Here is a 27877-nt window from a genome sequence, read left to right as displayed (position 1 = left end):
TAAAAAAAACATTACTGTGGAGGACTCGAGGGACTGGAGAAGATTTAGTGTCCCTGTTCGCTTTAGACGGACGGACGTGGGGGCACGCCACAGCTTTTTCAGAGGAAGTCCATCTCTGGGCTGAGGCTGTGAGGGTCCAGGTGCACGGACAGAGCCGATGCCACCTCGGGGTCCAGGTCTGCGCACTGGGACTCCAGCTGGACGGGGGGGGGGGGGGGCCAAAGAGGCGAGACGGAAGAGAGAGAGAGAAAGAGTGTCAAGTGAATGCTGTTAGCAGAAGATCCTAAAACAAGAGGCGTGTGGGTGTTGGTTACCTGTCTGAGTCGGCTGGAGGACAGAGCGGTGGGAGGCGTCTGCGGGATCACTCTCAGGAGAAACTGCTTGGCGCGGCTCAGAATCCAGAAAGGCTCCGTCTGACAAAAACAAATTTGAATGGTTTGAATTACGCCACGCTGAAATAAACCACATCATCTGCAGCTCGGTCACCTGATCGGGCGTGAGCGCGTCTCCTTCCAGGAAGAGCTGCAGCAGAGCGACATAGCAGAGGACGGAGGTGTGGAGGAAGCCCGGACAACACGCCGCTCTCCGCAGCAGGTCGGCACTCTGCTGGAGCAGCAGGCTAAACGCACACATTAAGAACTGCTGGAACAACCTCTACAGGTCGTATCTAGAGTCTAAAAGTGAAAACATGATGGTAAACAAAGAACTAACCTGTAGAAGGCCCACGGCATCAGTCGGTTCAGCTCATCTGACGTCACCATGGCGATCGGCTGGTAAACGCCTCGTTCTTGAGTTTTAGAAAGAAAACAATGTTGAGCGTGCGGAGTGGACCGAGACGTGGTTTTTGAGAAGATTTAATGATGTACCGTTTGGTTGGAAGACGAGCAGCCAGTCTGCTGAGTCCACTAACGCGAGCAGAAGGTCGCTGCAGAGATCGGTGGCTCTGTGGAGGCTCCTCTCCTGCAGACGGAACATTACACACAGAGACACACTCGTGCTGTAGTAGAAGCAAAAGAGGCAGCTGGTGTGCTTAGAGGCGTTACCGCTATATGGGGCTATCTGGGAGATGTTTTGGGCAAATCATTTGGGAAATTGTTACTTGTGTACTTGGCAAAAGCATGTCTTGAGTTCCTTTGTGTGGCACAGATTCGGGGCTTTGCGTGAAGCTGAAACTTAGTAAACATGAGGTGAAGTTTGGCCTGAGGGAGTTTTTATGTAGCTGAAATGTGCAGAAGGACCGGCGTGTAGCGTTTAGGAGGATCTATTGGCAGGACCTCTCCGCTAGAAGGCGTCCAATTTGTCACGCTGGTGGATATTGTCTGGTCCTTTCAAGGAATAGTTCAACATTTTGGGAAATATGCTTTTGTGAGTGTTAGATGAGAAGATTAATGCCACACGCATGTCTGTAATGTTACACCTCTGAAGTTCACAAATGATTACGTTCTAACTAAGCTGCCTGTCTCCTGGTTATATAGCTTTATATTAAACGGACCAATATGACTGACCCAACCCCTTACTTGATTCATTGACTTATATATTTAAATTTTAATGATCATTTATTATTTTATTTTTTGTCTTTGATATTTATTTATGTTAACTTATCAACATTATTATTACAGACTTATTTATTTAATTCTCTCTCTTCCTCAGTAATACCTGCACATTTCTGCTGGTCAGTTATTCATATATGACACACTTACACAACACATTTTAATACATGCACACAAACACTTTGAATTCTCCTACTGACAGAAACAACTACAAATCTGGACCATATTAAAATCATTAGGTCCGCTTCATACGTCACACCGACAGATATGAGAATGGCCATCTAATGCCATCAAACGCTCGACAGGAGGTGGTTCTATCCAGCGCTCAAGTCTGATAAAGAGGTCCTGAGTCAGAGAGACATGCTGTGCATATGAATCCCAACTGCTTGACTATGATCTAACCTACACCTGAACACAACCTGCCTGCTGGTGGATAGTGTCCGGGTTAGTTATTAGTAGTGGTGAATTACCTGTGGATACAGGAGGGATGACAGGTGGTCCTTAACACACAGGAAGAGCAGAAGAACAAGCACCTGGACAAAGAAATGAGGCAGCAGCAGGTAAACATATTTTGTATCCATGTTTGGAGATTATGTAATAAAGAACAATCTCATGATTACTTATGGCATACAGTTTACCCATCATTAACCTACATATCAGAAACGGCCTCATATGAGCGTCTGATATACAGAACGAATGGGAATAATGGACACCAATACAGAAATCTGGGATTCTAACAGATCAGAGAGGCGTAAGCTAATGTGTAAATGTATATACAGTATATATCATTACTTCAGTTGTTTCATTGGTGCCCGCTGTTTATTTCAACTGCTGTTTGGTGGTTTTAGTCTTTAATTACTTGTTTATTATTTTCAAATGAGTTCTTATGTGATTTCAATAATACATGATATTAATTACACACACACACACACACACACACACACACACACACACACACACACACACACACACACACACACACACACACACACACACACACACACACACACACACACACACACACACACACACCGTTTATTACCATGGTATGTTGAACATACAAGGAATTTGACATGACGGGAGGTGCAGAATATTTAACAATCAACAACAATCACACGTGTATATTACATATACATACGCACACATGTATATATAAACATACATATATCAACATATATACCTTTTTTTTTGGTGAACATACATATGTAAAGGAAGCAATAAAAGTAAAATTGAAAAAGCATTGTTCATTGGTAGTAACATACCAGCTGTTACTTGCTGTATATAAAGATCACGTTTCTGAAAAACAAACATACAAACCCGCTGGTCGCTTTTGACTGAATGGTGGTGTGACCATGAGAGAGTTCTCTGCTCTCACCTGTCGGTGCTGCGTGCTCCTCTCTGGCCGCAGCACACTGAGGGCAGCGCTGGCGCCCTGTTCGTTGCGCCCGCGGCCTCGCCAGGCACGGTGCAGGCTGGCGGCCAGCAGCAGAGCTGCAGCCGTGGGGACTGGCAACAACGGCTGCCCCTTCTCCAAACTAAACGCCAGAAAGAATTTAAAAACACCTTCATGTGAGCAAATACCAAACACACGTACCACCAGAGACCAAAACACAGACTGAAACAGAAGCCGAAGGGATCCAGATTATGCCGGTTCTTCTCATCCCTCACACTATCAGTTACATGTTTCAACGCTGACAGGTGGAACTACATGAGATCAGAGAAGGTGGTTCATGAGAATGAAGCTTCACCTGCAGGCCCAGTTCTGACAGTCAGCGAGGAGCTGCAGCTGCTCTGGTAGAGGCTCTCCGTCACACAGGCGACGCCACAGGGACAAAAGCACCGGAGACAGACGCTCCCACCAGTGCTACACACACACACACACACACACACACACACACACACACAAAGTAGAAAAACATGTATGAGGTCTGCATTAGTACTGATTTCATGAATTTCCTACTTACATAATACAACTATGTCATGTTATCTTCAAAATAATGCAGTAAGGATGTACTTACCGAGTCATTCTACTGGTATTTACTCAATGTAAAAGAGTCAGAAAGAAATCCCACTTGTAGTTTCATTTTTCTCAAGTTTCTTCAAAAGGTTGATATGTAACAGAAACTGGTAAAATACTTGGCGCTATACTTAGAGGGCAGATTTATTTTTCTTATTTTAGATTGTTTCACAGTGCATGAGACAAGTATAAAAAACTCCTTTCCAAATGTGTCAGTGATGACGCATAGACAACAGGTGGGAAGCCGTGGAATGCAGAAAGGTGAGGAAGAGCATTGAGCATGACACGCATTGTGACTTTCTCCGTGTTCTTTAGGACCGGATGTGTCTTCTATTTGTGCATGTTTTTGGCATATTACATTTTCTCACTTTAATCTGCATTTAACTCATTCTCTGTAAGGAGATCATTTTACCACAAAATAGTTCTGCAGGTTTATATTGGATTCTGGATTATTGCTGAAAACAATCTCTGTGACAAACAAACATTTTGTTCAGCAAGATAATCTTCACAAATGAACACCACATTTGTGATTTTTGACACGTGAATGCAATCGGAAGTAGTAAAAAGCCTAGTTAGGCTGTAAAGGAACTACATCATGATGACTTCACGTCACCACCACTACGCTAAAGCAGGACGAGTGTTCTAGTGAGGACGTTTAGTCGTGTCATTTATACGACCGCGTATATAGAGCCATTGTAGGTAAAAACTCATTTAAAAATGACGGAACTGGTGGAGGGGGGTAATATTCAGAGAAAGAACTTCATGAGAATTTCAGATAATTTAAGAGAAAAATATTCTCTGAAAAGAAAAGAAAAAACATTTGTGAGATTATTAAGTATAAAATACATTTATGAGAAAAAAAAATAGTGGAGTGCAAAACCGTGGTCATGAAAAATAGAGTTTTTTTGTTTTTTTTGTTATGGAACCACATGGCTTCACTTTGTAAGACTGTATCAACCTCAGATGCCGCCATTAAACACTGCGCTAACGTGAGCCTTAGAGTGCAAAACATATTATATAGTAGTTTTGTCATATATTGATCATTTTAAAATCTTGCAAATTTGTGAGATTTCTTCTAAAACAGTTTTTCCTTAGAATATTACCCCCTCCCCCAGCTCGGTAATTATTATTTATTTACCCACAATGAGCCAGCATGAACACCATCAGGACCATGAAACCGAATCTTTCATCGTATCTTTTACACTTTCCTACAAGTAAAAATGCCTTCCATGGAAAAAGATCCGATCCAAAAAGCATCAGCGTGTGTAAAACAGAAGTCGCCATGAAAAAGCAAATGGAGTTCATCAGCTGTGTGGAGAAAAAACATTACCGCTGTGGAGACCAGGAGCAGTGGACAGCGTAGACTGATCTGGGACCAGGCTTTGTTGACTTCTTCCCTCGAGTGTCTGCAGCGTGCGCCGGCACACAACACACCCTGGAGAGAGGACACGCAGAGAGCAGACTCAACTCAACTGGAGCAAGAAGTTATGCACCTTAGATTTGATTCATCTTTAGATTTCAGTGAAGCGATTCTCACTCTCAGCAGGTGTGACGTCAGGTGGCAGGACAGCAAGCCGACCGGAGAACATGCCTTCCTCTGCAGTCGGAGAGGAGGTGAGACAGAGAAAGAAGTGGGCTCTATTAAGTCCACATTCAAAATGTTTGAAAATTGGATTTATTCTGAAGCTCACCTGATGCTGGTTGACATGTTCTATCAGCGTGTCACACTCCAGAGTCTCCCTCCCTCCTTCGGACCTCACTTTAACGAGCAACACTGCTGGGAGAGCCAGCAGGACCCTGTGTGAGTGAGTGAGTGAGTGAGTGAGTGAGTGAGTGAGTGAGTGAGTGAGTGAGTGAGTGAGTGAGTGAGTGAGTGAGTGAGTGAGTGAGTGAGTGAGTGAGTGAGTGAGTGAGTGAGTGAGTGAGTGAGAGAGAGAGAGAGAGAGAGAGAGAGAGAGAGAGAGAGAGAGAGAGAGAGAGAGAGAGAGAGAGAGAGAGAGAGAGAGAGAGAGAGAGAGAGAGAGAGAGAGAGAGAGAGAGAGAGAGAGACAGTTCAGTGCTTACACATTAAATGACAGAGATGATCTACATGACATGTACGTCCGTGTGTATGTGGGCACCTGTTCCACGTGCTCAGCGTGTGCTGCAGGCTGAGCTCGGCGCTGATGCTCGGTGGAGCTGAGGAGGAGCATCTCTGAGACACCGATTCCAAGAGGAAGTCGCTCAAGTCGGGTCGGCTGCTTCCACGGCAGAGGTTGGTCACTTCCACGTCATAGACAAGCTCCTGCACACGCGCACACACACACTGTTGTTCAGATTCTGATTTAACGTCACCTTCTTCAGTAGTTTTTTGCGTTTTAACAATGAATGTATTCAGGACCACAACATCACGCAATTTAACTGAACAGCTTAACAGCATACACACCTGTAATCGGGACAGGATGTCTGGCAGACAGGTCCCCGTTTCTGACACTCTGTGATGCAGCTTCTCCAGGCTCTGGTTGCTGTTGACGTCAAATACATAGAAGAGTTACATCCTCACTTAAGGTGAAAATATATATTTTTTTATGAATTTATTATTTTTTTAAGATCAGGTTAATAACCCTTGTGCATCAGTTAAACTGCCAAATAATTATATGTTGATATTATTTTGAGTTGAATCTGTTTTTATATTAAACACAAAGACATTTCAGACTGTCTTCCTCAGCATTTGTGTCATTTAATTATGTTACTTTTGATGCTTTGCAGCCGGGAATTGAACCTCCAACCCTGTGTATCAGTGGACAATCTGCTGTGCCAATATGCTCAAACAATCTTTCATCAAAGAAACAGCACTTGGAGCAGATTTCTTTTTTTTAAAGACATTCACGCCGACCTTTATCATATCTTTTCTTGGAGGGTTTCTATCAAAAAGACCCGACACACAAACCTGGCAAAAAGTAAACCAGCATGGAGCATTCAGCTACACAACAGAAAGAAATCTATTACAACTCGATGTCAGAGGACACAGGACACGTGTCGTCAACACGTACACCGACCTTAGCTGCTGGTCCATGACGGCACCGAGCAGATGAGAGCAGAGGATCCTCGTGTCTCCACCACAGCCTCCCTGTTCCTCCGGACGGGACAGGTAGAGCTCCCAGCAGGCCCACTGCTGGTACTCCTGACTACACACACACACACACACACACACACACACATACACAAGCTTTTACAGGAGCCACTAGACATTAAGACACTTTGTGTGTGTGTGTGTGTGTGTGTGTGTGTGTGTGTGTGTGTGTGTGTGTGTGTGTGTGTGTGTGTGTGTGTGTGTGTGTGTGTGTGTGTGTGTGTATGTGTGTGTGTGTGTGTGTGTGTGTATGTGTGTGTGTGTGTGTGTGTGTGTGTGTGTGTTCAATGCCTTTACCGTTCTGGGTCTGACAGGGCATCTTCACTTCTCTGTACTCTGAGCTCGATAGCCAGCCATTCTGAGAACGATAGCTTGAAAAACAGAAAGGTTGAGGGTTTTCATCAATCAAATTAATTTAACAAATAATACAAAAGTAAAAGTAAGGAAGCAACAGGTTGCTCTCCGATGCTCATTGAAAATAACGTACCTGATATTGTGGCGTGTGTTCCAGCTGACGGAACGCCGGGTGCCTCCACAGATGCCAAGCGGTCTTCCTCCAGGTGCCGTTGGCGTCTGTGGCACTGCTCCACAGGCCCGGCGGGTTCTCCTCCTGGTGGTCACTGATTAGACCGCCAGCAGTGATGGGAGTTCCTCTGGTTTCAGGCAACAGTCTTGGGATGAGGTACAGGAGCTAAACCAACACACAGTTATATGTAAAGTTATAACAAATACAATAATATAATAATGAAATAAGAGTCTATAGAAATAAGGGTTCCAAATGGGTTCTTCCTGAAGAGCTGTGGTTCTACCCAGAACCATTTGTTTCTGAGGACCCATTTCTTTTGTTTTTGTCAAAGGTTATTTGTAAGACTAAGGGTTCCGTTACGAACCCTTTTCATTCAAATAAAATGATTTGAAGAAACAGTTCATTAAAGGATTGTTGAAAGCATGGGTTTTAAAAGATCCTCCAAGCCCCACCTCCAAAAACTGTGAACCAGGATTGTTGCGCATCGCACAGCCCCACATAATGAGGAGCCCTGATCGAGTTAGAGATGAAACCCTTGGAATATAAAAGGGTGGAACCCCGGGGGTGGACAGATTCTGGTTAGAACCCCCAGAGAGGGTTTCTTGGAACCATTACACCATTGAAGGGTTCTCTGTAGTTCCTCTCATAGGTGGCAAAGATATACATTAATCACCGATCCTGACTAGCAAACTGCCAACGTTATGCGTTTTGGTTGTACAATTGTGGGGACTGAGGACAAGGGGCAGATACAGCTGGATCAGTCCAGAGCCCTCTCTTTCCCCCTCGCTCACAGTAGTGGGAAGATCTAGAGCTAAATAAATGTTAAATGACTTAATCAAGTGACCCTTCATTAAAGACATACGCTCTGTCTCTCTCAGACACAAGCATCCCTCAATGCTAATCGCTAGCATGCTAACTGTTATGATTATGGTTACGCAAGAGAGCAGTAAAAGAGTTGGTTATGTTGAAAAAACACATTGTAAACTCTTACAAACATCTGTAATTTGAGAAAATATGCAAGGCTTAGATATATTGATGCTAGCAATTAGCATTAGCTCTAGCTCTATGTTAACAATTAGCATAAGCGAGGTAATTGAAAGGGTAAAATGTTGCTTATACTTGTGCTTGGCGCCTCTGCAGACGGCGCGCAAACTCCGAGTATGAACAGAGGCATTCATACTCTATGCGCTGCATAATCTACGAAACGCCAGAGGGTGTACAAAGAAAATGAAAGTAAGAAATTATGGTTGAATATCCTGTAAACTATTTGATTTGGCAGCAAAACATTTACTCAAATGAAGATTTTAACATCTAAAAACAAACCTTTGTTGGTGATGAAAGCTGCCTCCACATTAATCACCTGCCTTCAGATCCGCCAATAGCAAAATTCAATTGCAATAGCCGGGTTTTAACAAGTAAGGGGCAGTCGCTATCTACATTTATAACACAATATGAAGAATTCAAATACTTTACACTAAAATATCACGATTTGAACCGTATACAGTGGTTTTAAGCTGGAGAAAAAAGTTTGGGGGTTTAGTTATTCTTTAAGTACAACAATACCTCAGCACCTTTCTACTATTGCTTTATCACAGCTTCAACCTTTTTACAAGTAAATGGTGTAAGAATTTCCCAAATTGCCCTTTCACAGTGTGAGTCTTATGAGATTTTTAAGTAACACAAACCTCATGACATTATTGAAAGTAAGATGAAAAAGACACCTTCTTATAGAAGCTGTTGAGGATGTAGTCCTGCTGTTGTTGCTGAGGCAATGAGTCCCCTCTGCAGATCCCGTAACACAAAGCTGCCACACACAACCTGGACGGCAACGAGAAGACTGTGAGTGAAGGTGTCAGCCGGGCCAACACAAGAAACGTTCAAGGAATCCACACGTAACCTCACCTGACACAGAAGAGCATGTTGGAGTGTGTGCTGCAGACCAGCGCCGAGCTAAGAGCCTCTCCGACGCAAACCGGCTCCGGCAGTGTGGCCGGGAACAGCTGGACCAGAGGACCGTGGGGCATGCATGCGTGGAGATGGACCGCAAACACCGCCAAACCGAGTAGGTGGGCGGCGCTCAGCGACGCCGCCTTTTATGGACAGAAGAGGTTCGTGAAGCTGAAGAGTGCATGTACTGATTTGAGCAGTGCGGAGGAATAAAGAGGTGAAGTGACTTTAACGTAGTCCAAAAAGGTGGGAGGTAACAGGCACTCAGCGAAATACAGATGTAGAGACATCGGAATATGGATTTGTGTACCTGGTTATGAAATAGGTCCCAGAGTCCGTGTATGAGGCCAGAGAGGAGCTGCTTGTTGCCGAGCAGTGCACTGACAAACATGGAGGCCCACCGGCTTTGTCTGTAATGATGGAGAAGTATCTGGTCAGTTGATGGCAATGGGAGACCAAAAAAAGTTATTTAATAGGCTCTACACCTACGGCTCCACCGTCACATTACAAATAATAATATATAAAATGCAGGGCCCGCCACTGCATTCCACACGTACCCATCTGCATCCATTTCGCAGGACCCCCATCTGTCTGAAACTGTTAAACTCCTCAGATTGCTTTTGTCCCCTTTTGTTTTTGTCTTCTGTCCTACTTTGTATTATCCCCTCAGCTCTTTGTGAGTTCATGCCCTTGTCTGCACTTGCTTTGTAATCACTTTATCACACATAAAAAGGAAGAGGCAATCTCATAACACAGACAGAATCTGTTAATTCCCAGAAAACGGCTGCCTTGTACATGCACACTAATATTCCATTTCTTTTCAGAATATGACAATTTTCCAAATTGATAATGCTCATGTAAACATCATATTCTGTTTGTAATTGCTTATTCCAAATGGAGCATTTTCCCTCTAAGAGGTGTAGGAGATGCCAATATTATTCTGGTTTTAGGAGCATTCTGTGGAAATGTATACAACCATAGACTGCATATAAAAAGTGGACGTAGTCATCGTGACATCACTCATTGGTTTGTGGACTGATGTTTTGAAGTCTCAAGTTCGGCGATTTCACCGTCGCCATCTTGGAATACGGCCGTTGCCATGTTGTTGTTTTTTGGACTAGCAAAACTAGCTAACACTCTGCAGAGGTGCATGCCCAAAAGAAAACCCCACATCTCTGGTGACAGAGAGAAACACACCTACCTTTAAACATTAAGAAATACTTGGCTATTTGGATATGCACAAATATTGCAACGACTTCTTTTTCAAGAGGGAGTACGCACTGCTGCATGTAAACGCGAATTTCAGTGGAATATTTATTTTTCATTAGCAATGTAAAAGGCTTAGTAGGAATATTGTATTTTTTTTAATAAACTGAATATTTGGTACATGTCAAAAAAAAGTAAATATTGATAAGTACCTCATAAAACCAAACTATCGCTTTAATGCTTCACACCAGGTACTGTAGATACATGAACATGTACGGCCACTAAATGATACTCAATACATTTGTGGGATTTACCCCCCAATTTTTCAATCCCTGACAATAATTTAATTTCTTGTTTTCTTCCAAAAGAAGTTGCAGCGCTCACTTGTTAGGAGGGTTTGCTCTGGAAGTGTCGACCACGCACTGGCAGAAGTTTCTCAGGATCATGCTGGCGACCTGAGAACACGAGGGAGAGAATGAAAGAATACATGCTGACATACACTACCTGGCCAAAAAGAAAGGCGCCACCTGGATTTAACTAAGCAAATAGGTAGGAGCCTAGGTTCAGCAACAGTATGTGCTCAAAGAATGAGGTCAGCTGACTACCTGAATATACTGAATGACCAGGTTATTCCATCAATGGATTTTTTCTTCCCTGATGGCACGGGCATATTCCAAGATGACAATGCCAGGATTCATCAGGCTCAAATTGTGAAAGAGTGGTTCAGGGAGCATGAGACATCATTTTCACACATGGATTGGCCACCACAGAGTCCAGACCTTAACCCCATTGAGAATCTTTGGGATGTGCTGGAGAAGGCTTTGCGCAGCGGTCAGACTCTACCATCATCAATACAAGATCTTGGTGAGAAATTAATGCAACACTGGATGGAAATAAATCTTGTGACATTGCAGAAGCTTATCGAAACAATGCCACAGCGAATGCGTGCCGTAATCAAAGCTAAAGGCGGTCCAACAAAATATTAGAGTGTGTGACCTTTTTTTTTTGGTGGCGACTTTTTTTTTGGCCAGGCAGTGTACATGCGGCTCACTGATGGAGAGAAGTTCATACTTTGACGTGGAGCTCAGGGGACAGCGGGGTGTTCGTGTGGAGTTCGATGACCGTCCGTCCAACCGGCTCATCGGGGCGGCCGGGAAAGATGACGCTCAGAGTGAGTGAGATCCTGGACAGCTGGGCAGACATCTCTGAGGGTACAGGTCAGGTGTGGAGATGAGGGATTCAAAGAGACAGCCTCACAGTGCAGTCTCATTGTAGAGCTGGGTGATATGGCCAAAATACTTTTATCTCAATATTGAATATTATAGCATGTTTTATGTTAATTGAAAAACGATTTGTATATACGAGATATGAAATAACACAAAAACAGTTAACACCTATTTTTGTATAATCTGATGAGAATTAAATACTTGACAACTGAAAAGCATTTTTAGCAAACAGCTGGAACTATATGGAGTTCAAACTATTTACATTTTTATTTAAATTACACATATTTCCCCAAAACAATCAAACAAAACTATCAAATCATTTAAGAAAACGTTTTACTAGGTAAGCTTTCGTGTTCCTTTAACACAGAAACACAAAGAAACAAACCAAGCTGGAGCGTCTTTCTTTCAACGCTTCCTTTTTGCTCTTTATAAACTCCCATCTCATTGGCTACCACCAAAAGCAGATAAGATCATCCAAACAATCACAAGGACAAGATAAAGTATAGTGAGTGTCTACTTATCTTTAAAGGTTTTTCTCATTGTATCAGCTAAGCCTGTGTGTGATGTGCTGCATGTCCTTTGTCGATATCTGCCTACCTCCATCATTCCCCTCAACAAGCAGCTCTGTGAACTCCTGCAGCTGAATCTTCAGGACCTCCAGAGGCTCATCATTGGTGTCCAAACACACTGCACCTCCTGCGAACACAACACAGTGTAAATGCATTTATGGGCTATTTCATTTATGTAATTGTCGTACATTACATCTATACGGAAGCCCTGAGAGGCAACTTGTGAGTAAAGTAAAATTCTGTTGATCAATTTTCTACGTTAGATGTAAATAGTTTTGTCTCCTGTGTTCGTGACTTAAGAACAGGTGAAAAAAGGTTTTGCCAGGAGATTTTTTCTCTCCCATTTTTCTGTGAAAACGTCTTGTAATTGTTGTTTTCTTCCAGGTGAGTTTTAATTTGACATAACTTGCTCACACACAATAAATGTACCTTGTGTTTAGAGTGCATAGAGAAAATAAAATTCTCCTGGAAGAAAACACGAATGCTTTGAGTCCCATCTAGAACCGTGGATGCATGAAGAGAAGTGGATACAGAGTTGGAGGCGGAGCCACGTTCATTCCTATGAAAGCTGCTCAGTGGCGCATGAAGCAAAAAAAAGTTTGACTTCCAAATACGAAATTAAGCTGAAATTCAGCTGATCTTCCGGATCTTTGGGGCCCATAGAGCAAGCACTAGCGTTTCCTTTAACCCCGCCTCCCAGCCCGAGGTCCAGTCTCATTCACATGAATGAGGAAGGTAAAATAGCTCTACATTCGGCTATTAATGGATTGTACAGCTTTGAGGGCCAAATTAGTAAAAAAATATGCTGATCAAGAGTTCGTACTGGGAAGTAAGCTGAGCTACTCTCGGGTATTTTAGACAAAACATCTACATATTCAATTGTCAAATATTGTCATTTCTGTATTACATAACCTTCTAAACTACTATGAAGCAAATATAAAACTAAACACATCAAATAAAAAGTTGTACTGTTTTGTATGTGGTTGTTTTTCTAATTGCATTCTTAGACTAAATCTGATTTTGTGAGTATCCACTACAATAACTGAGCGAATGACCTACCATCCTGCTGCCTCTGTTTCTGGCAGGACTCCACATAAGATGAATACTGTGCAGCAGGGATCTTATCTGCCCTGAATGCAGACAAACAAAGTGTCATAACAGGGAAAATACAGAAGAATCACAGTTACACATTATTGGTAAAGAACATTCACAATCTGATGGTTGCTCTGATCAGGCCCACAAACACACACAACAAATATACAAGCAGTGATGCTAAATTAAGAGTTTTCTTAGATTAAAAGTGATAAAGGAATACATTTTGGGAGACAATAAATACATGACAGGATAAAATTATATAAACTCAAGTCTAAAAAAAAGGTGCCTTGGAGAAAAGAAGAACAATTTCACGAGCTTCTGATAATAACTCACTTTTTCAGAGCCTCTATGAAACTCATCCGAGCGTCAGCTTTGACGAGAAGCTGGAATTGAAAGACAGCGTCAGATAAACTCACTTCACATTGGAGAAATGTGTAGCAGTAACAGTGAGATAGAGCTGCTCACCATCCTCGGTGTCAGCAGAGCAGGCAGGAACCGCGCCAGGAAATACGGCCTCCGGAAAATACTGGGGGAGGACAGGAGTGTCAATAATCCGTCCGTGTCTCCGTCTAACTCACTTCTCACATCTACATGACACCCAGATTGTCTGAAGGAGCTGTTGTGTTCTTTATAAATGTGCTGCAGGGGAGGTGAGGATGTGGCTAAATACCTGGCCTCCATGACTGTAGCAGAGATTCTTCCTGTGCTCTCAAACAGAGACACTGCCTTCTCCACATCCTGGACGGCCTGGCACTGGGGCTGCACACACACAAACATCACGCTGTTATATACTATTAAGACAACAAAAAACATCAGCTGAAATACAGATTTTGATGCAAATGAAAACATTGCACATTTTGCGTGCTGGAACTAGCGCTAGATATGAATCGGCATTTCTTTTTTGGTACCGACCGAAATGTGTCGCATGTCGTAAAACTGTAAAAGTGCTCAATGGACCCCTTTAAAGTTTTTAAACAATGATGACGCCCGCAGTTTGCTTGTCAAGCTATGCAAGGGCATTAACCAGACCAGATGAGTGACTTTCCAGATCTATCTTAGTGGGTAGAAGACATTAGCTAGTGGCCCAGTATTTAGTGGAAAGGTTTAAACATGTATTTGGTGGAGAAAGCTAGCGTGTAACGTTACACCAGAGAGACATTAGGAGCTACAAGTCTCTAGTCTAGATGATCCAACTCTGTTATCTGTGTTCATGTAGAGAACGTCAAACACCAGGACAAAGACTCAGAGGTTTGACTTTATTCACTTTTAAAACGGACTTTACAAACAGTCCAGTGCTAGTCAACACGGTTAATAGCTCGCAGCCATAGGGTTTCGGTTCAACCAGTGACCGTGTTAACTGGTGACTCTCAGGCGAATGCGTCGTGGTTGCTCGTAGTGAAGGCAGCTGTTGAAAACACCAATAAAACACGTTGGTGTCCCCGTAAAAGACAATTTTAAATACAAACTCATCCGTGTTTATTATCTACCAACCACGGACACATTTGGCCGAGAGTCACCAGTTAACATGTTCACTTGTTAAACTGAAACACCTGCTGCCCTAATCGTGATCCTGTCTGAATTCTGTAGTCTGCTGTAGGAATATCGATTCTGACGACCAATCATCCAATAACCAGACATTTTGATGCTGGAAACAGTGTGAATTCAATGTGTAAAGTTTGTTAACTCATCTGGATGGCTGGAGCAAAATTACGTCGGCGGTTAAAGGGTCTATGTTGCCATTAAATGTCGAGTCAGATCGGGGTTTTTTGGGGGCATTTGTTCTTTATTTGATAGTGAGAGAGACAAACAGGAACGGTAGGGGAGAGAGAAAGGGGACGACATAAGGAGTAAGGACTCAGCCTTAATGTACGCGCTCCATCTAGTGAGCGCCTCCAGCTCGCCTCCAGCTACGCAATTTCAGTTAGACAAAGTTATTGTATGGATGCTTGTTATTAGTCCTGGTTGATTTAGACATTCTATTCTGATATATGTTGGAGTGAAAACAATGCAGTCTGACATCTTTTTGTTAATACACGATCTTCACGTTTTCAGAATTGTGTGCATAGTTCTATTAATTGTTTATTTAATGGTGATAAACTGTAATACAGCATTTTTTACTGAGAATGTCACCAGACACCCGGTATTTATTATTCCCTGTTAAGATGCCAATACCTTCTGAGGGCTTTTATTTTAAAAAGCTGGGTCTGCCCCTAGTTTCCTGTTAACATACAGTGAGGGAAATGGGGGATGTTATTTTGAAAAACAAGTCTATAGGGCTCACTATTATCTTTGACACTTTTTTGAGCTCGGAAAATAAGGGCATTCTCTGCCTACGACACAAACATATCACTGGGTGTTGCAGTTACCTGCAATGATGCTCCGCCTGCACCAGAAACATCCTCATACAAACCCATGTCCTCCACTGACTCCTGCATGTGGGACACACACACACACACACACACACACACACACACACACACACACACACACACGAATACATCACAAAACATCTTGGAGGACTGTGTCTATTTTCAATATTAAAATGTCTAAATAACGCAGTAATGATGTGCTGAGGATAAATCCCTTGGTGTTTACCTTGAGGTCGGCCAGCCTGGTCTTGGCCAGAGAGACGTACTCCATCAGGAGGCTGCGGTGTTTCACGGGTACATATGGAGGCTGCAGGATGTGAACCTACCAGGGGTAAAACGACAGTGAGTTTTGATCTTTCTAGTCCAGCACAGTGGTGGAAGCACTACTCAGTCCCAGTGAAATGGAAGTTAGAGCATCTTCTTTCTGTACTGTGATGTTGTTCCCCAGTGAAACGGAACATTTCAGCAGTGAACAGTAACAAGAGGGATTCAAATCAAATCCTTTGCATTTGGTTGGACCACACAGACTGATTGATGGATGGATGTCATGGTATTAATGGTTGGAATTGGCTGGTTAGTAGCATACAAAAGCATGAGTAATATATTGTTTTACAGTTTTTTTGATTTTTGATATAGAAATACAAACAACTTGATTTATTTGTAATTCTATTTGCATATATTGTTGAGTAGGTGCTTTTCATCTTGACTTTAAGTACCAAGACAACCATAAACAAATTAACTCCTTGACAAGTTAAAGTCCTACATTCAAAATGTGACCTATAAGAGTACAGAAGTGCTAGCAGCTAAATATACTTAAAGCATAAAGTGTTCATTACACAAAAAGACATACCCCTGTGACTGTGTAAGTAGCATTTGACTGTTAAAGCTGGTCATGGTAGAGCTAGTTTTACTTTATACATTTAGGTAGTTTAGTGCAGTGGTTTCCAACCTTGGGGTCTGGTCCCCTTCCAAAGGGTCACAACACAAATCTGGGGGGTCATGAGATGATTCATGGGTTAGGAAAGAGGAAAACCTCAGTACTGAACCTCAGTACTGTTCATGTGGTGCTTTGTGTGGTCTGTAGCTGAAGCATGAAAACATGGTGGAATTTGCAAGTTAGCTAGCTAACTAGCCAGCCGCTGAGTGAGTCAAATATTACATTTTAGCCGTCGGTGCCTTTTCTTACATTTTGCCTCAAGAAAGGGCAACAAAGACTATATTTTCTGCACAACAAAACGTGTATACCTGCTTATTAGTTTCCCTTAAATGTTTGAAGGAAAAGATGATGTGTTAACTTTAAAGAGTAACTAAACCCCCAAACAACTTTCTTTCAGCTGAAACCCAGCGTACAGTATATGAGTATTTAGTAGCATATACCTAGCTAGCATACACATTTCCCAGCCTTGCACGTAAACTCAAATTCACAAATGTTACTAAGAGTTCACAAAGCACATTGCTATCGTCATTAATACTGATTCACCAGATTTTGTAATGTGCTGACAGCTTAACTTAAAGTCCACAGAACAGAAAGGAATGGTTATTCATATGAAAGCATCTATGAAGTTGGAGGGGAAATGGTCACAACTCACACCGGTTAGTTGACACAGATTTTATTTTTTGTTTTAGAAAGAGTCATAAACCAAAAAGGTTGAGAACTACTGTTTGATATTTAAAAATTCCTTGCATTTTGAAAGCTTATATATGTTTTATTATCTAAAACATCATAATCTGAAAAGCAACAAGTAAGTACATCTGTAAGATAAATGTGTTGGATGTAAAAAGTACAATACTTTCCTTTGAGATGTAGTGAAGTAGAAGTGCATAAAATGGATATACTGAGGTAATGTACAAGTACCTCAAACTTGAACTTAATCACAGTACTGAAGCCAATGTACTTTGTAACTTTCCACCACTGATGCAGACTTCATACTGTGCAATAGTTATGGTTTATTATACTGAGTACATTTATCATACCCCACATACAGTATGAACTATATTTTAGTATGTCTTCTTCTGAATCCTGTTATTATTTGCTGTAGTAACCAGTTAAATGGTGAATGGACTTTACTGTATAGTTCTTTTCTAGTCTTCCGACCACTCAAAGCGTTTAACACTACATGTCATCATTCACCCATTCACACCATTCATACACTGATGGGAGGGGCTACCATGCAAGGTGCCACCTGCCCATCAAGACTATATAATCATTCATATCCATTCATACACCACAGGAACAGCTTGCAGAAGCAATTTTGGGGTTAAGTGTCTTGCCCAAGGACACATGGACATGGACTAGTGGAGGCGGGGATCAAACCACCTATCCTCTGATTGAAGGACGACCCTGCTCTACCACTGAGCCACAGTCGCCCCACTTGAGATCATTAAAGGTTCATCTGATATATAAAAGACACCATAGATTTTATGTCTAGCAAAATGAGGCTATCAAAAATGTTTCAGAGACAGAGGCATATGTAGAGTGTCACCTTGAGGTACTGTGGGGGTTCAAAGGGCACCAAGTCAGACAGGAACTTCAGCAGAAACACCAGAGATTTCTTACTGGTCGCATGGTAGCCACTGCCTCCCCCGAAAGACATCTGAAAAGGCAGACAGGTATACTGCTACTAGTAAAAATAATACATATTGATGTGCTTTAAGACTTATCAAACTCTCTGGAACAAACTGCAAAAACAGAAAATCCCATGACCTTGTAAACTGTTGCATCATGGGTTTGAACAACAACCCTATTAATACACACAGACACACAATCCACCTTTGTTAAACAATCTGAAAAATGTCCATTGTCTTATGTGGTGAATGCACGCCAAAATAGCTGCTGGTCATTCCGCTGAGCTCACTTAAAGATGCTTACTATCAGCAGCACTAATCCAAACATGTCCATAACCAAACTATTGGTGTTGAAAAGCCAATATGAAACCTTGAACCAGCTGCTGTAGGAGGGGAAGATGTCGGGTCCCTCCAGCGCACCCTGTCGAGCCAAGAGGAAGGCAGTTATCATGTTCTCTAGGTCGTAGCCTTCAAATGCGGAGCTCAGCAGTCTGGACAGCAGCTCTGGCAGAGGAAGAGAAACAGAACACATGAACAGCTTTTTAACGCTGGGGTGAAAACGACCCAAAGCCCTTTCACAGCAAATTTCTATCAATTTGTGTTTATAGTCTGACGTATACAAGTTTATTAGTGTTAAGCTTTTATTACCTCCGTCATGAATATCATGTGATCGGTCGCGTGTGTGTGTGTGTGTGTGTGTGTGTGTGTGTGTGTGTGTGTGTGTGTGTGTGTGTGTGTGTGTGTGTGTGTGTGTGTGTGCACATCGGTGTCTGTCTGCAGACTGCAGCAAACTGCCGAATATTACCTGGCCGTCAGGGGCCGCTAGTGATAACACAGCTGAGTGCATCACCGCCCAGAGACAAAGTGGGGAACAGTTTGCTCTCTGTTTTTGTTTTGGACGGTGTGTTTGGCTAACAGCTAACAGCTAACAGAGCTAGTACACACTGCTGAGTACATCGCCGTCGTCGCTTCGCAGGCAGACGGTTTAGCAAGATTGTAAGAACTTTCTTATACGAAAACTTTGAGCCTGCATACATTGTCGCTTGTTGTTAAGTTTGAATGAAGTGTTTTACGAAGCCTTACAGCCCATTGGTGTCTAGAACGGGGGTTAGACAATAAGCAGTGGTTGTTGCAGACACACCTGGCGGAGATCTATTTTCTACTGAGAGCACCTTTCTAGTTTGAAATGTTAAGTGCAAAATACTTCATCTATGAGAAACTGCTAAATTAATTCTAATGGGACAATTTGATTACACACGTGAAAAATGGTCAAATGTGTTCTCAGTTCATGATATTGGCACTTGGCAGTATTAATCCAGTATAAAAGCGTTTACCTCTCAGGCTGAGCTGGGCACGGGGGTTGTAAACCAGCAGGGTGGAGAGGAAGCAAAGGACGTGCTTCCAGTTGACCTCGTGGGTTTCCAAAACCTGCTGCAGGTGACACAGCAGCTGCTCCACACTGAAGATCACAGCCAGCTGTTACACGAGCACAAGAACAATACAGACGAGTTACTGTTAGCTTCGTTACAACAGACCCTGCAGACCAAAGATCGGAAGACACTGAGAGCACTTCCAGTAACCTTTTTAGCTTAGAGTGACTAACGGACTGACATACAAGCTGTCTGTTGCAGGTGAGAACATCATAATAGATCATAAATCAATACTCTCAATGCCGTGTAGCTCTGCGCTGAAGGCTGTACACCTGAAGCCTGATTAGTTCAAAGGAAGATAGGGCTCAGCACTGTGCACTAACTATCTTTACTGTCTTCCTTTAAAGAGTGTAATAACAGATGAAAAGAAAATACAATAGAAAGGTGAACAGAGCCTTTAGGGAGGAACAAGTCGACATGATTATTTATGCCGTTGTGTGATTCATATCTTCATCATTTTCAGCAGCCTTTTGAAAGATATTGGGCGTATTTGTAGGGGTGTTTTGTTCATCTATCAACGATCTTTCTCTACCTTTAATTACAATATTATGAAAAAGAAATAGCACTCAGTCACTTACTCTTTAGTCTTACATGTAAAAAAAGTCATGTGAATCTAAGCAAACTTGTTATGTGATGGTTTACAACCTGGTCTGCTTTTAACATTTACCTTACGGAACAGAGAGGTCAACAACCGGTTGGCTTTTGCGAAGGTCCACTCATTCTGCAGAGCGATGGCATCGGACACTGCGGATATGAGATTAAGTTGTTACACTTCAGATTTTTTCCCCACGATGAAAGCAGCATGTACATGTGCATCAGGATACTTATTTCAAAGTTTTACCAAGCCTTTTCTGACCCCAATTGAAGTCCTTACCAGATTTGTATCGTAAGTTTAAGTATAAGCATCAAGAATCAAGAAGAAAACCCAAGCATGAAGCAGTTTAACTACTTGTCTTTACCGGTTAGTCGAGGCTTGTAAGTGAGAGTCTGTGTGAGGGAGTGTGTGAAGAAACGCTGAAGGGTCTCCACTGATGCTGAAACTCCACACAACGAGGTGTCAAACATCTGGATCCTGTGTGAAACACGAGGCAGAGGGGTAAGAAACAGAGACTAACAGCGTACATGAGACACACACACACACACACACACACACACACACACGTATATATTTACATACATATATGTATATGTATATGTATATACATATTATATACACACACACAATCAGACTTCTTTTTGCTCTGGTTGCAAAGAAAAGTCAGATTGTATAGAAGTCTATGAGAAAATGACTCTACTTCTCTCTTGATTTATTACCTCAGTAAACATTGTAAACATGAGTTTATGGTCTCAATCTCTAGTTACAAGTCTTCTTCAATACAGCATGATGTTCATTTAGTAAATGATGGTCCATTTAGAGTCACACAGACCATAAAGCAGAGTATGATGTCTCTACGTCACTCCTCTGCATTGCAAATATGGTCACTTCTGTTCATTGCTTAGGAAAAAAACGACATGGCGACCGTGGTATTCCAAGATGGCGACGGCAAAATCACCGAACTCAAGGCTTCAGAACGTCAGTCCACAAACCAATGAAGTGATGTCACAATGACTACGTCCACTTCTTATACACGGCTGTGTCCCAATCTCAGTCCCAGTCTCTGGTTTTATGTCGGAAAACTCTGGCAGCTGTCACTCAGAAACATTACACCCCCGTCATGTCAATAAGAAAAGTGGTTGATAAATTAAAATTGATATAGGACGATTTTATCATTATTTTGTTCTTCCTCCAAATGTTTGAGAACCGTTGTTTGTTTTTTAGATTTTTTTTTCTTCAGACAGAGACCTCAACCTCAACAAACTTTCCGATTTCATGAAGCTTAATAAGACACATAAAACACAATGAACCATAGCTCAGCTCCTGCTCCAGCACACCGCAGCGTCAGAGTCTTTTCCACGGTGTCTAGCAGCCCTGAAAAAGACAAAGAGGAAAAACAAGTGTTAAAAAGCAAGAAAAAAATAAGGAAAGTATTAAGATGATACTTCAATGTCTTAGCGTTAAGGCTCCAGAGGTGTAACTCAAAGTGCTTTGCTACATGTTTCATCAACACAGGACAGGGAACACATAGACTCACAGAAGAGCATGTCGTCCAGCACCGAGCAGCAGAGCAGGGACGCCCTCCTGTCGGCAGCTGCCGGCTCCTGGATCAGCTCAAAGCCACTTCCCACCAAGACTCCAACCACAGCTGAAACACAGGAGATCTTTTACCAGCATCACCCTCAGCAGCAGCAAAGGGAGTGTACTTGATGCCACGAGGGCATTTTTTTTGTAGCTTGGTTGGTTGCGTTTAAAACTCCTAACCCTGGCAGTGAAAGTACAAGTCTATCTTTCCTCAGCCTGAAGTTGTACAATTTTACTCATTTAGCGGCTGGGTTGTTAGCTAGCTAGCTGGCTAGTTTGCTTATTCCCCCATGCTTTCATGCTATAGTTACAGAATATAAAACTCACCACTACTCCTTTCATGTTGACAGAAGCAGTGATATTTTACAGATCAAGCATTAGATCAGTTCTGACTTCAGTGGTTTCTTTGTATAGACATCTCAAGGTGCTGAACAGAATCGACTGGGCAACAGTGTTAACTTGCCGCTCAGAAACAGAACTTCCTTGTTCTCTTCACTTGTATTACAAACTGCAAAAACGAGTCCCAAAACCCCAAAATATGAGTGCAGGGGATGTTATGGTTTTACAGTGTTTCAGCTGACTCGGATATTCAGCCGTATGTATTTGAGCCAGAGCCGGCGGGGAAACCCTCTGAGCGCCAGAAGCTTGCGTGCAATGCATTCTGGTATCAGCTTTCTCTGCCAATATCGCACGCACTGAGGAAATCTATTGCTTCTATGGACTACATTTACCATCAACACTGATTCCACATAAAAGGTGGCGAGTTTTCCCTTTTGATCACTCCGATTCTATTTTGTGGGTGAAACTGGTTTTCAGGGTAACCAAATTCAAGGTGCCCTGACAAAACCATCCAAGAATCACGTCTCCCAAATCCAAAGCAGCTTTTGAGCTTTAAGTATTGTTACGTTGACGAATGGATGAGCCCAACTGAAACTCGACCAGTGTCCTTACTTGACAGCACTTTCTGCTGAACTCGTTTGGTCTCCTCGTCTCCGTGAGGAGGCGTCCAACCGCACAGTGACTTCACCTGAGACACCAACCACAGTCTCGCTTCTTCATCACTGAATGGAGAAACAAAGCGATAGGTTCAAGTTCATATGCTGCAGAGAGGTGCAGGTGTCGGCCATGCTTTTAACAGTCACTCTCCTCAAACTCAGGGTGACTTGGATATCCTTCTTTGTTGTGTTTTAGTTTAACTGAACTCAGTGTACAATTTAAAGATGGCTCTCCACATCCACAGTGGGGCACTGGAACTCTGTGTTCTGTTGCGAGTTCCGCTGTAGCATTGAATGTTGTCACTTTGAACGTCACCTTTATGTATTCAGGTGGTTTACTTCCCGTCTCTGAAATAACCAGAAGATTTACACATAACTTGTAACTCAACCCACATAAAGCAGATAGTTTGCTTTTAAAGTAAAATGCTTCACTGAGAGAATTCTCAGTTAAGTGTTCTGAAGTAAAGTTACATTTTATAACTGTGTATTCAGTTAGTTATTAACATTTAAATCCTTAAAAGACTTTCTATGCTTCGATAGTGTTTGCAGAAGTAAATATACTAAAGTAGAATACTTCTCTGTCTTGTTATCTTCTGAGGCCAACTGCTGCATGATATTAATCCCTGTAAACTACTTATACTTCTTACCTCTCTATGATGTACTTCAGGGTGAGGATGTTGCAAAAGTGGAGATGGTACACCACCTCCAGGTTGGGTAGCCTCTGTAAAAACACCACATTAAATATTTGATTTCCTACATCCTGTATATAAGAAAGCCAGGCCCAGTCTTTTCCTATTGTTCAGACCGACTGTAAAGGGATTAATGAACATTTTAATGGAATTACAAATTGTGCAAAACCTCATCAGAAGTAATCAAGTCTCATGTTTGAACTCTAACACACAGACACACACACACACACACACACAGACACACACACACACACACACACACACACACACACACACACACACACACACACACACACACACACACACACACACACACACACACACACACACACACACACACACACACACACACACACACACACACACACACACACACACACACACACACACACACACACACACACACACACCTGACCCCTCCTGTACTCCTGCCAGAGCAGTTTAGGGCAGAGGGCTCCCTGTGACAGCAGTTCTCTGCTGGACTCCAGCAGGACGCACAGCTGGACCTAGAGAGAACAGGGACGGGACACATTTTTACATCATGTATCACATTTGAATGTGCTTTGTGTCCTCCTGCAGAACAAGAGTCCCGCAGCAATGAAAGAGGAACTCTTTAGCAGCTGCCTACGGAGCAGAAAGATATTAAACCGCAGACGTAATCTGCCAACAAGATGTGACACAACGACCATTTTCAGCATGCAGCGCTGATGCAGCAGTGAAGCTGTGGGAAGAAAACACAAAGTCACTGTGCATGAGACACAAAATGAGAATGAGAATCCACTCACTACATTGTTTGAAGAAAAAGCGCCTGGCATCTGATTTACTGGCATGTTTTCGGCAGAACTGCGCAGTATTAATGTATAACATTTAATCTAATTAATGCCGCAGTCATTTGACGAGTTTAAAAGAGCACGTCGTTAGCAGCTATGGTGACAACACAAGTCAGCGGGGGCCTTAAAGCGTGTCACACTCACTAGTTTGAGAACTCCGTTTTGGCCAACCATCAATTTGATGACTTACCGACAGAAATACGAAGCAATTGGAATCCAGCAATCCTTAAATTCCTCTCTAGCAGCAAGGCGACGGATATAGTCGGGTTGTAGGGAAGTTTTCTTAAAAAATGGACTCCGCTCTGACCATCCTGCTCTGTTGATTTGAACGGGGAATGTCCATTCTACTGACTTTGTACATTGCATTGCGGGAGAAGAGTCTCAGGGGTCGACGCTAACTCCTAAAAGTGGTTGCCCCGCTGGTAACCAGGCACCAGCTTTTTGGTTGCCTTTTTTTAGTCACCTTTTATTAAGAAATTGCCGTTATATGTCAGCTGATGAAAATGTGACATAAAAGTTTAATTTCAGTAATCGAACAAAAAGTCTTTGTAGTTTTTGTTTTTGATCTGCTTCTTTACAGAATTTGAAAATGTATATTATCTTTGAGTATAGAATATTTCAGTATACAAACTAGCAGTGGTGCAGCTGTTTACACATCCCCAGGAATGAATCCAGCAAGTCACTCGTTTTTCCATCCGTTCCTTTGCAATGTTGCTTTTCTGGACCTTTGTCCTGATTCCCACCACAGATCCTTTGGTCTTTTAAGCATTGAAGTCTTGGATTGTGGGTCCCTCAAGTGACGCCAACATCCGCTTGTCCATCATCTCTTCTTTCAGAGACGACCTCCAGTCTGTCCTGGTTCTATGGGCGACTGTGGCTAAGTGGAGAGCAGGGTCGTCTTTCAAACAGAGGATCGGCGGTTCGATCCCCAGCTCCACGCATGTCGATGTGTCCATGAGCGAGACACTTAACCTCAAAAATTGCTCCCGTGATGCAATCTGAATTGTAAGTTGCTTTGGATAAAAGCGTCTGCTAAATGACTGTAATGTACAGCTGAAGAGAAAGGGGAAAAGCTAATTGGTATAAAATAATGCCTATGTGTTGACAGCAGTAAAGTTAATTTGTCTATATGTTATAAAGACTTGCAGATATCTAAAAATGGTTTCCAAAGGCAATCTAGGTGTACAGCATTCAGTTTGCATCATTTTTCACTTTTCCAGTCTACACTGTAACACACTTCATATTAAATACCTGCTCCGAATGAGTTCACCACGGTTCACCTCTGGTGAACCGTAGTGGTACATGTGAGAGGGGATGTGATATACAGAAGCATAACAAAAACGTCAAAGATCACAGGGGGTGCGCTGGGATTTGTCAAAATGAGATTTTGCACATACATAACTTAAATCTTAATGACACACTTACTGGATAATATAAACAAAAGTCTGAAAATGAAACTGTATAAAAAGATATAGTTTAGTTTAGTCCTCACTCAGAAATAGTCGTCCACATTCTGTTTAAACCTGGTATTTGTGCACAGTGTCAGATAAAGATCAGTATTAGAATTAAACTAAGTGTAGAATTAGATTCCAGTGGCGGCCACGTACGTTTGTTTTCAAACATTTCCAAGACGCTGTCACTTTATATCAAAGTTATACGAGTTATTTTGTTCACGAGTTTGTGGGAGCCACTGTTACTCCTGCACTAACTTACTCGTGCATGAGGGGATGGATTGAATGCTCACCTTGGATTCTTATGGCCCGTAGAAACAAATCATTAACTCTTTACTGTCAGATACTCACTCGCTGAGAGGCCGTGAGGAGCCCTCTCTTCTTCTCCTCTTCCTCGCTTCCCGTGATCTCCATCAGCCTCTCCAGCATCATCTTGACCGACAGCGCCGCCGCCGGGACGCCCAGCTGCGAGGCCCGACGCCTCAGCTCGCACGCTGTTCACAGACAACACACCCTGTAGTTCACAGCATTTCCCTCTGTGGCACACTGCTGTGAGCTGTGACCATTTCTGTAAGTCTCTTTTGTGGTGTACAAAAAGCAAGCAAACGAAAACTGACAGTTGTCCAGAAGATAAAGAATGAACAAAGATGGCCGCCATGAAAAGGTGAAACTGACTCAGATATTAGCTGTTGGAGAAGTGATGTGCAGCACTGAGGCAATTCAAACACTCACCCAGCAGTGAACATGCAGAGGTGGATGTGGCACCTTCAGAGCCCGCCTGTTTCTGCTTGCCGTTCTGAGTGCGGAAAATGTTGCATGGATCTGTATTCTAAAAAAAAATGTAGAAGACAATAAAAAAAAAAATTAAATTAATAAAATATTAGTGAAAGGTCATAAACAGTGAGGATTTTACTTCGTCAGCCCTCGAACCAGTTCCTAGCACAAGGACCACAGGTCTACTCCTGAGGGTGAAGCAGCTTTCCTCAATCTTTAAAGGCCACTCTACAGTGAATCACACATGTGTAATTCACACAGAAGCCCTCATTCCAGTAAAATGTCTTTGGCAGTTCGGGGCTAAAGAGCAACGTTCCTTTTAATCACAATCCAATGGAGAATATTTTCCACCAAAGCCAATCAAGTGGCACACACAATTTTTTGCAACTATGAATTTATTGCATCGTTTGACATGACATTGTCAGGTGTTACACACTCTTTCTCAGTCCACAGATTAGTATACATTGTCCGGATTGTCGTGGCAGTGTTTGCCCATTGGCTGTGCAGCCCAGTGGGTTCTGCCTTGGTACCGATGTCCGCTCACTCACCCCGACCTCCCTGAGCAGACCGCAGAGGTTCTGCTGCTGTTCCAGCAGCTGGATCGCTGCCTCCTGCAGCCTCCGAGCATCTTCCTGCTTCGGCCTCTTCAACACACGGCCAGCTGGGAAAAAAACACGAAATGCTGCAGACTTCAGACAAATATTTATGTGGACACCGTTTCAGTATTGTATAACACAGTTTGCCAAACCGTATGTAATTCGGTTACTTTGTTGTACTGAAGTTGAGGCAAAAACTAAACTGACTCAGAAACAGTATTCGGCACAACACCGCTACCTTCAGTGGGTGAACTTGTCTAAAACAAATGTATTTAGGAATGGTTCTCCGTGAAGGGTCACGCCAAACTCCACTTTTAATGTATCCACATCACTGGCCGGAGTTGATTAATTGAACGCCATAATTAATCGCTAACATAAGTTAACGTTACAAACGCAAGACAGTATTAATACAGACGCGGTCACGATGACATCAACGGGGAAGATGGACTAGGATACACGTTAGTATGACTACATTTTGAGTGTGTATTTTCATTTTAGACTGTATTCGCGACACGTTTTGTTTGGTGCTCATAAGTAAGAACGCAAAGCTAGCTGCTGTCAACTCACCGAGGAGGCTCGACAGAGTCCTCTTCTGAGAGACCGTTTCACACGATGCAGTCAGTGCCATTTTTACTTAGCAGCTGAATCAGCGCTTCGAGAGAAAGTCAGCGTTTCTGCTAATTGGCCTTCTGAAAGCATTACGTTAAACGGCGCTAAATGAGTGCATTCATTCCCTGGTTAGCTTTTCCCA

At 42.6% G+C, this 27877-nt stretch overlaps 1 protein-coding gene across 1 annotated transcript; it reads right to left on the bottom strand.

The window, feature by feature from the left end:
- Positions 1–27877, bottom strand: fanca (FA complementation group A). Its single transcript, XM_079162646.1, has 42 exons — positions 27694–27877; positions 27079–27191; positions 26489–26585; positions 26108–26250; positions 23886–23981; positions 23434–23507; positions 22743–22852; positions 21745–21855; positions 21518–21581; positions 20572–20684; positions 20280–20356; positions 19517–19658; positions 18553–18686; positions 18101–18211; positions 15844–15939; positions 15615–15677; positions 13919–14007; positions 13714–13774; positions 13582–13631; positions 13213–13283; positions 12182–12280; positions 11430–11563; positions 10743–10813; positions 9463–9562; positions 9108–9295; positions 8927–9023; positions 7167–7370; positions 6977–7050; positions 6606–6734; positions 5993–6071; positions 5688–5851; positions 5259–5364; positions 5105–5164; positions 4898–5002; positions 3299–3414; positions 2926–3085; positions 2021–2083; positions 867–960; positions 712–787; positions 487–619; positions 315–413; positions 1–197 (listed from the first exon to the last, which is right to left on the bottom strand). Exons 1-42 carry the CDS (start codon positions 27752–27754, stop codon positions 99–101), a joined length of 4326 nt encoding a protein of 1441 aa, XP_079018772.1. The 5' UTR covers positions 27755–27877; the 3' UTR covers positions 1–98.

Source organism: Pholis gunnellus, assembly GCF_910591455.1.
Source record: "Pholis gunnellus genome assembly, chromosome: 7".
NCBI lineage: Eukaryota > Metazoa > Chordata > Actinopteri > Perciformes > Pholidae > Pholis > Pholis gunnellus.
This window is presented reverse-complemented; position numbering and strand designations above follow the sequence as displayed.